Source organism: Crocodylus porosus, unplaced genomic scaffold (assembly GCF_001723895.1).
Source record: "Crocodylus porosus isolate Cpor-Errol unplaced genomic scaffold, CroPor_comp1, whole genome shotgun sequence".
Taxonomy (NCBI): Eukaryota; Metazoa; Chordata; order Crocodylia; family Crocodylidae; genus Crocodylus; species Crocodylus porosus.
This window is the reverse complement of record NW_017728943.1, coordinates 59608769-59624621: the sequence shown is the minus strand read 5'-3', so window position 1 is coordinate 59624621 and position 15853 is coordinate 59608769. Positions and strand designations below refer to the sequence as shown.

At 43.2% G+C, this 15853-nt stretch overlaps 1 protein-coding gene across 2 annotated transcripts in view; it reads left to right on the top strand.

The window, feature by feature from the left end:
- Positions 1-15853, top strand: part of UBR2 (ubiquitin protein ligase E3 component n-recognin 2) — a 98510-nt gene that overhangs the window by 14684 nt on the left and 67973 nt on the right. For both annotated transcript variants that reach the window (XM_019549420.1, XM_019549419.1), the window contains exons 5-8: positions 633-763; positions 1636-1774; positions 2622-2684; positions 8037-8157. In XM_019549420.1, the coding sequence (XP_019404965.1) occupies positions 633-763; positions 1636-1774; positions 2622-2684; positions 8037-8157 (454 nt within the window). The remainder of the gene's footprint in view (positions 1-632; positions 764-1635; positions 1775-2621; positions 2685-8036; positions 8158-15853) is intronic.

Genomic DNA, 15853 nt, shown 5'->3' with positions numbered 1-15853 from the left:
AAATATTGTACCATTTCTGTTTCTCATTAACACGCATGGTAAATTTTTGTATGAATTTTCCACCAGGCTATAATCACTTCAGTGAACAAATTTAATCCAATTAGTTTTCTTTCATCTTTTTTTAAAAAGAGGTATTAATTTCTTGCAAAAAAAATTAAGGTATGCATAAACTGGTAAAATGGAGGGATTAAATATATTTAAAGTTTGCTCTTAATTTTTCATACTCTGTTTCATACTTTTTTTCTCTTAAATAGGGTAGAATAAGTTTAGCATTCACTTATTTTATTTTTTTGGTGCATCTGTACCTATAAAGAGAAGTCGTCATGTTTAACAAGAAATTATAATGTAACAGAAACATGAGGCATAGGAGTGAATAGTGGTAATATTAAAATGTTTTATTTAATTTGTGAGATGTCATATCTGATTTGTGTATAAATGGCATTTGGCCGAAGGAGATACGGGCTTAATGCTTCTCATTTATATATTTACTCTCAAGTTACATGAGAGAGATTAAATAAAATGTTCAACACAGGAGTAGGATTTGAGCACAAATCAGGTTCTTTTTTTAAATGCTGCTTAATACATCCAGTTCTTTTCTAATATTTTTCTTCTGTTGACTTAATATTTTTCAGGATCCTCTCGTGCATTTATCTGAAGATATGATAGCAAGAGCTTATAACATTTTTTCTATCATGTTTCAATATGCAGTAGATATATTAACATGGGAAAAAGAAAATGAATTGCCGCCTGGCTTAGAGATGGTGTAAGTATCATTTTTGTCTCTGAGCTTTTTCAAAACTTGCAGGTATTTGGGGTATAAAATGTTAAATTCTTGCATCTGTCATAACATTCTTTGAATGACTACAAGATGATGCTGTTAAGTATCTCAACATTTTATCTTAGAAGAAATCTTATTATGGATCATAGTTTTTTTTTTTTTTCAATATTGCACTGAGCTATCTCTTTTCTTAGCGGTAACAAATTAGTGTCCATGTAAGTAGTATTGTGTTGAATATGTTAGTTTAAGTATTTTTAATGCAAGGAAAGTGTGGCTTGACTGACTGATTAGTGTATTATTTTGCAAAGTGATAAATAGGTTTTGTGAGAAGCTCCTAGCTTGTCATTGTCTGAAGGGACTATAAGGGAGGACAACCAAAGAGAAATGCGTAGGAAAATCATGCTGTATCACTAAGATTCTCACACAGATTCATACAAGTTTAGGGCTGGAAAGGACCTTGTGAGATGATTGGGTCCAGCCCTCGTGCTCCAGGCAAGATCTTGGAGGCAATGCAAAATAGTATGGGCACAGGTACATTGAAAGGAGATCATTTTCCTTTATGAGATACTGTCAATTGCAAATAATAAAATGTACAGAGGTAAAGTTAGGAACTCTTCAGTCTAACCTGTTGCCCCTGAGTCTGCAAAAATCCTGAAGAGGAAGGTGCTGAGCTCTGTATGAGGTGCAGAATGTGTGAAACTCCCATGCATGTAAGTAAGAGTTGGAGCAATTGGCACATTCAGGGTAAAGCTTTGTTGATGTGTTTCAGCAATGATACAGATTGCCTATTTATTAGAAATCATTAAAATTAAAAAATGTAAAGCTCTATCACTTAATGGTATAAATTTGGTCTACAGTGAGAAGAGTGACACTTACTACTGCATGCTTTTTAATGATGAAGTTCACACATATGAACAAGTTATATACACCCTACAGAAAGCTGTCAACTGTACACAGAAAGAAGCCATTTTTTTTGCAACAACAGTAGATAGAGATGTAAGTAACTTCCTAGTTAAAATATTAATTAAATTGCAGGGTTAGAATATGTATATGTAACTAAGATTGATGCTTCTGTTTTCTTAAAATTTGGTTTTGAGCTTTCCCAATATGCTGGCTTGCTCTATTCTGTTGGCAAAAGAAAATGCCAGGAACAAATAAAGAAGAACTAAAGGTAAGACTCATGATGGGCAGAAGAACGAGGGAACTGAACAAGCAACTGACTTTTCTGTAAGCAGTACACTGGTCTCTAGAGTACCCTTCTTGTTCTGCAACACTGTACTGGGGAAGCATTTACCAGAATTAACACTTTAGGCGGTCTGTAATTTACAATTTGGAAACAGTTCTCTGGATTGAAGTCCATAGCTCCAGGTTTAAAAGATCATAATTTATTTTATCATCATTAAAGTTTATTATTTGTGTTTAAAGGTTGGGATTAAAACAGCATATTAAATACAAGTAGTAGGTTTTTGTGATGAGATTCCTGTGGACTTTATTAAAACAGACAGTTGAATCTTAAGGTCTGACAAACTTTGGTTTTACCTTCTTTGAAGCTATTAAAGTGTAATTTATGATGAAAAAAACCTGAACCCCCCTTTCATAATGATAACATAACATAAGATATACTTGTATTAAGAGTTATTTTTTGACTAGGGAGATCAGGATTAGAATGTTACAAACTTTAAATTAAAATTGCGCTAAGTTTTTTCTGTATCCATCAGTGTGGTTAGTACAGGTGGTAATTTATTACCTGTGAGATTTTTCTGTTTATATTAAAATGTAGAGTTTAATTTTCTCTTTGTTTTTCCACAAACTGCTAGTAATTCTGTTTTTTATCAAATTAAAGGGACGCAGATCCGTCCGATATGGAGACTTCCAGTATTGTGATCAAGCAAAATCAGTAATAGTGGTAAGTGGGTCTTATGTGCTTTGTTCTTTGAGCTTCCCCTAAAATATCTATACACAACAGGTTTGGAAAATTACGTGCTATTTTTACTTTTAAATTTATGTACTAGATATTATTTTTAACAATGTTCTTGGTGATAGAGATTCAAGGAGCTAGTACAAGGTCTGCCTGTGGCTGGTCCCTTTCAGTGGTCATTCCTCAAGCCAAGGCACTGTCATGAACAGTGCTCTCCCTCCCGTTATATATCTGTAGATCTATTATCAGTCTCTCATAGTTAAGGATGATTGTCTTCCATTATTGATTGCTTTATCTGTGCATTTGAAAATTGGCTCACAAGGCTGATCCAGGATTGACAGTCTCTTCTGTAACTTGGGCACATGTTTCTGTGTGGGGTGGGTGGCTTTGGATTCTTGATTCAGTTCTCAATGCACTGTTTCTGCTGCTACTCCTGCTTTTCCATCTCTTGTCATCATGAAGTTTCAAAGTTCTGAGATCCTTGCAGCAGATGCTTCTTCCATCTGGGGTTGTCCTGGGCAATAAGTCTCCCATGAGTTAGTGTCAATGTTGCATTTTTTTCAAGTTGACCTTAAGGATGTCCTTGAAGTGCAGTCTCTGCCCTAGTCTTGAGTGTGTGCCTTGACTGAGCTGGGAGGTTAAAACTTGCTTTAGGAACCCGGAGTTGGACATCTGGTTGACATGGCCAGCCCAGCCAAGTTGGTGCTGTGTGATTGTCACCTCAATGTTCATGGTGTTTGCTTTGAGAGGATGCTAATATTGGTGCATCTGTCGTCTCGCTGGATTTGAAGGAACTTCATCAGGCAGCATTGCTGGCACTTCTCCAGTGACTTGAGGTGTCTCTTGTACGTTGTCCATGTTTCAGCTCTGTACAGTAAAGTGGGAATCACAAGTGCTTGATAAAACTGTGAGCTTGGTTTTGAATCTGATGTTGCAGTCTTCAAACATCCAAAGGCTGTACTTGCACTTTCAAGGTCATGTTGGATTTTTTTGTCTATGTCAGCCTTCTGAGAGGGATGACTTCTGAGATGCAGGAAATAGCGTTCTCCAGAGTCTCACCATAAATCTGAATTGCTGGGGAATGGTTATTAAAAGCATCTCCAGATGAGCGAGCATGTGCCTGTTGTGGCGTCTCAAAGCAGCTTGAGACGTTGCGAGAGGCACGCTGGGAACAAAAAAGTGGTTTCCCCACACTACATATTTGCATTGCACCTTCTTATTTTGATACCAGGAAATCCTGGTATTAAAAAAAACAAAAAAATCAAGTCAGAAAGTGGTACAGGTTAGGCTCCTGGCACGTGCCTTGAAGCAACTGGAGGTTGGGTCCTCCATAGAGATACTCTGGCACCTGGCCAGAGCATCTATGGCTGCTCTGTGCCCTTGCTGCTCCAGCACACTGCCTCAGTGTACTGGAGCAAATAGGAGTGGGGCAAGGCTGCAGTGGTGGATCAGACCCAGGTGCTGTTACTGGTAGGTAGGACATGGGGTGGAGGGGGCCTGCCCAGAAGGGGTGGGTCCCCTTCCCCTACCCTGTACAGTGCACAACCCCCTCGCAGGAGTGGCAGCTGTCGGGGCGCTCACGGCCCACTACTCACAGCACCCTCAGCGGTGTGCTGTGGCACAGCCCTGGCCACCTGGGACATGGTGCTGCCTGTGCATGCCACATGCAGCTGGCCTGGGCCAGCTGGCTGACGTGCAGAGCAGAACCGGGCCGCTCTTGCTTCCACTTGGGGTTCCAGCACTGCAGGTGGAAGCTGTGGAACCCTTGGACTGGGCCGCATCCCCTCCATGTGGTCTGTGCGTTGTCAGTCTGGGCTGGCTCCATACAGGCAGGACTTGGCCCGGCCTGGGGGCATGAGGTCCCTGTCTGGGTCTGGCAGGCATGCAGCCATGGGGCTGTAGGTCCAAGGTGGGGGGATGCTGTTGCAGGTGGCAGCAGATCACAGCCAGGCAGCAGCCCCCACTGCCAGACTGCTGCAGTGGGTAGAGGGTGCCGGGGCTGCTTTAGGTTGGAGTTGCTTCAGCATTTTAGCTGGCACAAGGGGCTAGTGTCCCCAGATACCAACTGGCTGGGCCTCAGAAGCTCCTAAGGGCAAGTAGTCCTGAGCTGCTCGCAAGGGCAGCTTTTTATACTGCTGGCCCCAGCCTCTACCTCCCCCCTAGCTGAAGATCCAGGACTTGCTGGGCAGGGTCAGTTTGCCTGAAGTGGCACAATTTGCACCAAAGTGCTTGTTCAGGCATGTGTGCTGAGGCAGAAATCTCTGGCACAAATTTGTACTGCTGCTATTTGGGCTGCTGCAAGCACATGTGCCTGTATGTGTGGACATGCCCCAAAAGCTTGCTGATAGAGATCTTCTGAGTGTTAAGTGTCAGCCCCATTTTCTTGTATGCCTCGGTAAAAATGTTGATGATTAATCAAAGGTCTACTTCTGAGTGAGCGTGCAGTACATCATCATCAGTGTACTGGAGCTTGATGATTGAGGTTAGGGTGGTCTTGGTTTTGGCTTGGAGTTGACTGTGATTAAACAGTTTACCTTCCATTTGGTAGTTTAGCTTCACTCTAACGGAAAGCTTGTTGGTGGTCAGCTGTAGCATCGCAGTAAGGAATATCGAGAAGAGCGTTGGAGCAATGGTGCAGCCTTGCTTAACTCCTCTTTTAACCTTGAAGAAATTTGTGATAGATCCATTACTGAGAACTACTGCTCGCAGTAGTTGTCATGGAGCAGGCAAAGAATGGTGACAAATTTCAGTGGGCATCCATACTTCGGAAGGATCCTCCACAGTGCTTCTTGGTTTGCAATTGAAAGCTTTCATGAGGTCAAAGAAAGCCATGTAGGGTGGTTTATGTTGTTCCCAACATCTTCACTGCTTGCCAGCTGCAGGAAAAATCATGTCACTTTTGCCTCTTAATGCCAGAAACCCAAACTGAGATTCTGGGAGCAGCTCTTCAACAATTGAAAGGAGATGGTTCAATGCTATAGGACAGGGGTGTCAAACTCATCTTGTGCCCTGGACCAGATCTTGTGGGCCAGCTCCAGTCCAGAACGTGGCAGCTCTTGCTTTAGCACAAGGCACATGGTGGCCATGGCAGCTTCAGCATGAGGGCATTGATAGAGTCTGCAGCTGAGGGCAAAGCAGCATGAAGGAATCTAGGCTGTATCAACTCTTGCTCATTCTGCCCCTGATTGCCATGTCCACTGGAGCCCAAGGCTTGCCGGTTCTCCACCAAGCCATCCCTCCCTACTTCTGGTGGCCCACCAGTAGTCTGACAGGCTGGATTGAGTGAGTCTGCAGGCAAGATCTAGCCCACACAGCATACGTTTGACACCTCTCCTCTCTGATCTAGGCTGTTTAGATAGGTCATATTTCTCTGCTTCTTATCCATAATACTTTATTGGCCATTTGGCATAATATTCTTACTTCATTCTTTAAGAGCAAAAAATATCTCAAGGGAATCTTTGTATTTATAATATTTTGCCTTACTACTTGAACTTTCCCTTCCTTTTCTTCAGTTTCTCATTGTTAGAGGAGCCTGTGTAAAAGCAGATTTTTTTTTTATTTAATTAATCTACTAATACTTATTCCTTGTAATACTCTGTTCACATTCAGCTAATTGGCCACATTGGGAATGATTTCAGTTTGCAAATTAGTCTTTTTAAAGCACATATTCATAAGCAGAAAAAATTCCTGAATCTTATTTTATAAAATAAGAAGACTAATAAGTCTTTTTTAAGACAAATAATTTTCAGAAACAGAATAACTTATCAAACTTACAAATTATAGACTCCTTTAATAAACCATCAGAAACGTTATGCTGAGCTAACTAAAATCCATGTTAACCGGCATGAGTGATGAATGGGGGATGCTGGTAAGCTAAAAGTGCCGGTTAACTGAGGCACAGGTTTCTGGCCAGTTGAGGGGGGGAGGGGGGGGAGCCTGTGGTAGTGGCAGTGGCTCCGCCTGGTTCTGAACCCGGGTGGGGCAGGAAGGGCCGAGGGAATCACTTCTGGGGCAGGTGCACCCTAGCGGCTCCAGCTTGAGGCCCTGTCCCAGGTGCTGGGAGCGCTGTGGGGTGGGGAGGTGGGAGAGTCTGGCCATGCTCCCTGTGACAGGCACTGCACCCAGCTGCTCCACACGGGCCTGAGGGGCTGGAGCTGCTGCCTGGGGATGCAGGGCTCCTAGCTCTCACCCTGGGCAGGGTGGGGCGGGAAGTGCCAGGGTCAGGTCTCTCCCCCACCTCCCTGCCCCCCATGTCCGGCTTCATGCCACTCCTCCTCTTCCCCCAAATGCCAAGGCAGCCCACCCGCAGATTGCTGCAGCGGGGGGGAGCTGTGCGCACATAGCCAGGTAAGAAAGTGGTGCAACAGGCAGTAAAGCGGGAGGGTGTGGTGCCATGTGTATCCTGCTGCTGAAGTTCCGGTTGATTGAGTATTTTGGTTAGTAAAATCCCAGATAACAGGGATTTTACTGTATTTCACACCTTTTTAAAATATATATGCTGTCTAGGATTAAGGGTGTTGGATATATACCTTTTTACTGCAATTGATTTAAGGTTATGGAAAAATTAGGTTCATTTCCAAGTTAGAAAGTGATTTTGTTAATGTACTGCAGGGAGACTACACAAGCTAAGTTTACTAAAACTTAAAAACTAGAATGGCTTGTTAGTTAATACCAATAAAGTCAAACTGAATTTGTTGAAGGGCAACATTAGTTTGACAAACTGCATTTCTATCTGAATTTTAATTGTAATATCTTTTCCCCAGTATATATTTGCTTTGTACACTTGACAACATTTTGGATGATCGCTTTCTGTGTTATGTTAGTAGGCAGCTGCATCACTTTTTTGTATTCCTCAGGGGAGCTTGCATGTGTGCTGCTCCTTACGCTTTACGAGAGGGTGCTTATCAGCAAGATGCAGCACTGCTAGGAAGGGGAAGATTGGAAAAGTAAGAGCCTGAACATATAGAATGTCTTTTTTTGGCTTGGCCAAAATAGCTTGCAAGATTTCAATTGCAGAACAGAAAAAAAAGTCTTAATTTTAAATTAAATACAAAATACACTCTTCAATACACTGTCCAAACAGCATGAAATCACAAAACTTATTTTTAGATTAATGAGCTGGAAAAATAGCAAGTTGTTTGTCTTATTTTTTGTTGCACTGTTGGATAAGATTGTGCTGGAACAGTTATGATTAATGTTTTAATAAAATGTATTGCAATTTCTAATTTCTATGCAAAATAATTTTAATTTGGGTTATAGGTGTGCTACATCTTTCTCTACAAGTGTATGTGTGCTTTTTCTTATTTCTAATTAAGCATTCTTTCCCCTTCTCTTTTGAAGAGAAATACCAGCCGTCAGACAAAGCCACTGAAGGTTCAGGTTATGCATTCGTGTATTGTTGCCCATCAGAGCTTTGGTTTGAAACTCCTGACTTGGCTTGGCAATGTGATTGGATATTCAGGTAGGCAAACTTGAATGGTTTTGTTGGTAAATTTAGAGGCAAACAATCCTAGAAATAACAGAAAAATAAGTTGTTAAATGGCTTACTTCAGATATGCAGTCTGTATGCCAACCCATTAATTTGTCTCTCATGCTAATTTTTTGCTCTTGAGTTTGTGTTCCCCAAATTCTAACCCTCATAAAAGTGTTCTGAGTCTTACTTCATATAAGGTCTTCATAAAGTCCTTGTGCACTTTTAAACTTTAATAACTTAGGTTGTAGGTATGATAGAAATGATCTGTAAACGGAATTTAAAAGCAAATTTATTAAAGTTTTAGGACAATTAGAGTACACAATGCTAGACTTCGACATAACCACCGTCCATCATAATACAGTGCTTAATCCAATCTTTCAACTCATTGAAAATGTTTCCCAGTTGCTCTTGAGTTACTGCACTAATTGCATTGCTGATCCTAGCCCTAAGTTCCACTGAAGAATGTGGTTTTGACTAGTAAACTACACTTTTAACATGTCCCCATAAAAAGAAGTCCAGCGGTGATAAGTCAGGTGAACGAGGTAGCCAAGCCATCGGTCCACCTCTGCCTATCCACTTCTCTGGGAAAATGTCATGTAGTGGCTTGGAGCTCCATCTTATTTAAGAATAAATTTGTTATTACTTTTGAAGTCTAGCATTGTGTACTCCAGTTGTCCTAAAACTTTAATAAATTTGCTTTTAAATGCCATTTACAGATTGTTTCTATCGTACCTAAAACCTAAGTTATTAAAGTTTAAAAATGCACAAGGACTTTATGAAGACCCTATATACTTATATTGATTTTTTTTGATTTCTTTGGTTGGCATTGAATGAGAACTTCAAGAATTGCTGTTCAGTGGTAAGTGCTGGATATCTTTCAACACTTGATCATTTTAAATGAGTAAACTTAAATGCAACCATTTTGTTTACACGTCTCAACATTATTAAAATGTTAGTCCAGTATTTACCTGAATACTAGAGGACTCTGAATGTAAGATGACCCCCCCCTCCCCTCAGTCATTAGGTTTTGTACACAGATAATTTATTATACATTTTCATGTATGGAATCTAATTATTGGAGGATCATCTTAAATATTTCCCCCCACTATTGGAGGTGGTGTGGGGAGAAGTGATGCTGGGGACAGTAATGGGGAAGGTGATAGGGGGCACATACAGTGGGTGGGACAGTAGGGGGCATACAGTGTGGGGGATGGAAGGGCAGGCAATAGGGGGCTGTAAGGAGGGAGCAGTGGGGAATAGGTAGTAGGGGTGCAAGTGGTAGGGGGCAGGCAGAGAGGCAGGCAGCTTGCCTTTCCCTGTCCCCTCCTTTTTCTCCCTCCACACTGCTTCTGCCCCCCCCCCACAGGCTCGGGTCCTTGCCCCCCACTTCCTGTCTTCCCTCCCACCACACTCTTTCCTCCTTACCTTTACTTTTGCCAGCAGGCTTGGTCCCTGGTACAGCCTGGGGCACAGAACATGGCTCCAGTCTGGCCCCATAGCAGTGGTACAGAGCTGGTACTGCTGGTACAGGACTGGGCTGCAGTATGTGCAACATACTCTGTGTTCCTGGCTGCAGGGGTGGCAAGCCTGCCAGAGCTAAGCAATAGTAAGGAACAGTGTAGGAGAGAGGGGAGAAGTGGGTAGAGGGGGAGGAAAGATTAGGGGCTGTGTGCAAGGAGTGACTGGGCATGCAGCGGCCGTGGGGGGCAGGCATTAGCTGTAGCTGTAGCTCCAGCTCCAACCCTAGCCCCTGTTACCTACTGCCTCATGCTTGACTAAGGCGAGGAGCTTTTTTCCCCATGTTAAATGGGGGGGAAGAAAAACCTCCTTTTCTAATTTAATAAATATGGTAATGAGCATAACTTCCTTTTATTAAGGACAACAAAACTTACTATGTCTGATCTGTTACAGTGTACTTAAGAAATGTACTTAAAGCTTTACACAGACAAGTACTAGGGGAGGAGGCTTGTTTCAGGGAATTAATATATACAAGGTCATTTCATGGACAGGTACCTTGTCAGTTTTTGGCTGAAGAACTCTGTTCTTGTCATCGGAACAGAGGTAGGAAAGAAGAGCTAATTAGTGGAGCCATAGGCTTAAAATGACTTATTTGGTTCCTTTGTTTCCTGCCTAAATATAAAGAAGTGGAGTAGAAGTTTGGGTGGGGTTTGAAGAGAGAGTGAATGAGAGAGGCAGTGGAAGCTAGGACAAAGTGAGTTTGTACATACCAATTTTGACTGAAACCTGCTTGAAAACTATTGTTTCTGTTGCACTGAAGACAATAATCTTATAGAATTATTAGTATTGTAGTTTCATCGTTTCATAGGTTGTTAGGGGCAAGAAGGGACCTTGTAGATCATCAGGTCCAGTCCCCCTGCACTAGGCCGGAAGAGACAACTGGGGTCAAGTGACCCCAATGAGATGACTGTCCAGTCTCCTTTTGAAGATTTCCAGGGTAGGTAGCTGTACCACCACTGGAGGGAGTTTATTCCACAGTCTGAACACCTTGACTGTGAAGGAGTTTTTCCTGGAATTGAGTCTGAAATGGCCTTCCAGGAGTTTGTATCCCTTGGTCCTAGTCTTCTCTAGGGGTGCCCTGGTGAACAGCTGTTCACCAAGTTCTTGATGCACCCCCCTGACATAGCAGTAAGCCGCTACCAAGTCCCCTCTGTCTTCTCTTCTGTAGGCTGAAAAAGCCCAAGTCCCTTGGCCTCTCCTTATATGGCTTGTCTTGCAGGTCCTCAATAATACAGGTGGCTCTTCTCTGGACTCCCTCAAGTTTTTCCACGTCCTTGTTGAAGTGTGGTGCCCAGAACTGGACACAGTACTCCAGCTGCAGTCTCACTAGCGTGGAGTACAGTGGGAGCATCATTTCCTTAGTTTTGCATGAGATGCAGTGGTTAATGCATGCCAGCATATTGTTTGCCCTGCTGGCCACAGCATCACACTGCCGGCTCACATTCATGCAATGGTCTATCACTACCCCTAGGTCCCTTTTGGCCATGTTGCTGTATATCACTTCATATAGAAATATGTAGTAACATGTTAATTTGATTTGAATATGAACTTATTATACAATGTCAAGTTTAAATTATGGGAATCAGAATTTTCAAAGACATTCTGGGTAGTGATAGGCGCTGCAAATTTTTGTATAACATTGCACCTGTTATTTTCTAACCACAACATCTTTTTGCAAATTTTGTACCAAAATGTCAAATGACTCGACTTCAATTATGAAGTCAATTCAAGTTCAATTATGATTCAGAAGGAAAAAAATGTTCCCTGATGAACCATGTACTTGTATCTCGTCTGAGCTCTGAATAAAATTACCTTCACTGACTTGAACATTTCAGAAATATATTATTACAATGTCCTTTCAAATATTGTTTTTTGATGTGAAACTCGGATAGAAATAAGAGATTGCCCTTAGTTTTTGGTTTTTTTTTTACTGCCTCTTCCAGGCATCCTGATCCCTCTCATTTACTTTGTACAAGCCTGGGATTCGTTGAGCACTCCTCACATAGTCTGAAGGGAGAAATGGGCCCTAGAGATGGTTGAGCTCCTAGTTTTGCCTTGGGAGAGGGAGATCCACCCACAGAGGTGGCTCTGTACCCATACAATTAGTGATAATTGGGTTTCTGAAATGTGTTTGTACCTTTGGCAGCATGTGAAGTTCAAATTATACCACTGTTTGCATTTCAATATGCAGTTACTTGAATATGACATCTGTGTTAGCAGACATCAGCTCTTCAAAAATAAATTATCCGTTCATCTTCTGTTATACAAAGACGCTAGAGTCTATTCAGTCTTTATTGTTTGTTTGTCTGTTATAATCAGGTCAGACTGTAAGAGTCAAATATGCACGCACAGTATGCCTGATAGGACTTTTAATAGTTACTTTTGAAAAGAAAAAGCTAAAATGTGTATTTGAAAACACAAACCTTTCCATATTAAAAGAATGCCTTGATTACACTATCAAGCACGAAGAAATTAGGAAAAATCAGAAATGAACAAGGGGAGTGTAACCTCCTTTTATTCAGGCCCCTTTGTTAGGAAATAAGATGGACAAATATACTTTTAAAAGGAGTGATCTGAACTTTTGCAGTTAGCTGGCATAAGACACTCAACATTTTGCAATATAACAATCACAGAAAAGATTTCTCTACGCCTTTGAAACAAATCATTATCTGGTACAGCAGTTGCCAATAATCCATAAGGTTAGTACAAGGCTCAGGAAAGTCCTTTATATAAATGTGTGTGGTCATAGTAGCATAGAACAACATATTAAACGGTGAGGAAATTACTCTACTGTTTATGTAGGCTTTATGTTTCTGGAATGTTTTTGCTGAGCCACTGAGACTGATAGCCTGCTATCCTGTTTATTTGATAGCATTTTTCTGTTTACTATCTCTGACATTGTCCATGGCTGCTAAATATGGTACAGATAATAAAGCAATTGTTCCATGAAAAGTGCTGCTATTTACTTGTTGCCTCTTACGGAATGCTGCAATTTTGGTTTAGTCAACAACAACATAACTGAAAATGGTTTGCAGCAGCTCTACTCATAGTGTCTGCATTTAAAATGGTTTTAACACTAAAGTAGACTTTACAAAAATGTTTTTAATATTGCTGTAAAAAATGTTGGTTGGCAGTGATTAGACTTCATCGCAAGGTTTTTGGGTTGTATCCTTCTCCTGCTGCTTGTAAAATGTACTTGAAAGTGGCTAAACTTTTATTTTAAGAAGGAATGTCTAGAAAAAGATATATTTTATGTTTTAAGGCCGGCTGCACCAAGATCCCCTCCCTTCTGGGGCTTTGCAACAGGTACGAACCTCTTGCAGCCCTAGTAGAGCCTGCAGAGCTGCCAGCTTCTGCAGGCTAGGGAGGATCACTCATCCCTACTTTCCCTAAGACTAAACGCAGAGTGGTTGTCGTGGGATTCTCCCTCCTGAGGGGAACTAAGGGGGCAATCTGCTGCTCCGATCCCCTAGCCTGGGAGGTCTGCTACTTCCCGGGGGCCCACATCTGGGACATAGCAGGGAGGATCCCAAAGATTATCTGGCCCTCCGACCACTACCCTATGCTCCTTATCCATGTGGGCACAAATGACATGGCTTGGAGCAATCCCAGCCGGGTCACGAGAGACTACAGGGCTCTGGGAGCGGGGCTTAGGGGGTTGGGGATCAGGTGGTCTTTTCCTCGCTCCTCCTGGTTGTGGGTCATGGGCTCAGGAGGGAGAGACAGGTTGAGGTAGTCAACCAAAGACTGCGATGCTGGTGTCATCGTGAAGGCTTCAGCTTCCACGGTCACAGTCTGCTCTTTGGTGAGAGAGGCAGTGGGCTGCTGGGGACAGACAGCCTCCACCTCACTCTGCTGGGGAGGAGGCTCTTCTCAGCCAGACTTGCTGACCTGCTCCACCAGACTTCAAACTGAGCCTGCTGGGAGATGCGGAACTACTGCCACTACAAGCCCACTGGGCAGCTTTTGTAAACCCAGCGAGCTAAGGCACCCCTACCCCAGCCCCAGAGCAATCCGTAGGGAAGGCAAGGGCCCCCCAGTGGGACACTTAATGTGCCTGTACACAAATTCCAGGAGCTTGGGGAACAAATGGGAGGAACTGGTCCTCCTGCTAAATAAAAAGGATTACAATCTCATAGGGATAACAGAGACCTGGTGGGACTCCACCTATGACTAGGCTACAAGTATAGATGGCTATACCTTGTAGAGGAGAGATTGTGTGTGTAAAAAACAAAACACAAGAGAGAGTGCATCGGGGGGGTAAGCTCTCTATGTCAAGGAAAGCTATGCATCCTTGTAAGTTGACATTGGTGCTTAGGAGTGAGGAGATTTGAGACACTGTGGGTCAAAATCCATGGTGAATAAGGCACAGAGGACACAATGGTGGGAGTCTACTACACCACCTAGCCAGGATCAAGAGCTTGACCAGGAAGGAATTCACCAGGGAATTAGCTGAGGCTGTGCGCTCCCGGTGCATGGTTGTCATGGGAGATTTCAACTACCCTGACATCTCATGGGAAAAGCACTCAGCCACATTCGAACAGTCACAAAGGTTTCTCGTGTGTGGATGAGCTCTATCTGACTCAAGAAGTCTATGGGCCAACGAGAGGCGAAGTGCTGCTCGACCTGGTACTGGCAGCGGGGGATGACTTAATCAGCGACCTAACGATTGAAGGGAAGCTGGGAGACAGTGACCATGAGCTGATCACCTTCACCATCTGCCATAAAGCTGAAGCCCTCGACTTCAAAAAAAGCTGACTTTGACAAGCTCAGGAGGCTTGTTGGCGAGGCCCTAAGGGACCTTGACCCAAAGGGGAGGGGTGTTCAGGAAGAGTGGTTGCTCCTAATGGGAGCAATCCTGGAAGCTCCAGCAGTGTCCCCCTTGGCTCTTCAGGGAACTAGTGGACCTCCTGCATATAAAAAGAAAGACCTATAAAGGATGGAAGACTGGATCCACCCCAAAGGAAAAGTATTTTGCACTGGTCCGGACCTGTAGGGAGCGAACCAGAAAAGCCAAGACTGCAACTGAACTCCAACTGGCCACACGTATCAAGGACAATAAAAAGTCCTTTTTTAGATTTGTGGCGAGCCAGAGAAAAAGCAAGGGTAACATTGGATCTCTGTTAAACCATATGGGACAACTGATAACCAACGCCCAGGAAAAAGCCAACCTGTTTAATGGGTATTTTCACCAGCCCCAAGGGACAGCCCTGCTCAATATGGTACAGGGCAGCCAGGGCAAAGAAGAATTGTTACATCAATGTTGATCATGTGAAGAAACACCTTGAGAGGCTGGACACCTACAAGTTAGCTGGCCCAGACAGCTTACACCCCAGGGTACTTAAGGATCTGGCAAGCATCATAACCCAGCCCCTGGCATGGATCTACGAGAACTTGTGCTCAGGCGAAGTGCCCAAAGATTGGAAGAAGGCCAGTTTGCCTATCTTCAAGAAAGGGAGGAAAGTAGATCTGGGGAACTACAGGCCCATCAGCCTGACGTCTGTTGTGGGGAAGATCTTGGAAAAAATCATCAAAGAGTCCATTCTTGACAAACTGGCTAAAGGCAGCTTCCTGGGGGATAGCCAGCACAGGTTTGTTGTGGGTAGGTCTTGCGTGACAAATCTCATCTCCTTCTTTGACCAGGTGACATATCACCTGGACAAGGGAGAAGAGATTGACATCATATATCTTGATTTTAAAAAAGCCTTCGATCTGTTATCCCACAATCATCTCATAGACAAACTGGCCAACTGTGGCCTTGGCTATATCAGAGTCCACTGGCTGGGGAATTGGCTCCGAGGTCAGACCCAGAGAATGGTGGTTGATGGAAGTCAATCATCGTGGTGTGCCGTGACCAGTGGGGTCCCCCAAGGCTCAGTCCTTGGGCCTGTTCTTTTCAACATCTTGATTAATGATGTGCAATGCTGGGCTTTTTCCTGCAGGGTCCCAGACCAACTGGAGCAGGCACTGTGTGCGCTGGATTTGGCATGGAGGAGGATTTGGCATGGAGGAGGGTCCATTAGCCTGATCCACAGCCAGCTCTGCACCATTCATACAGTTCATGATCTGGTCCTGCACCACTCATCTCGTCTGCAGGGCCAGACAAGTGTGATACTGTTACAGTAGATTATATGAATTTCCATTTTTTTAAATGGCTAGATGAACA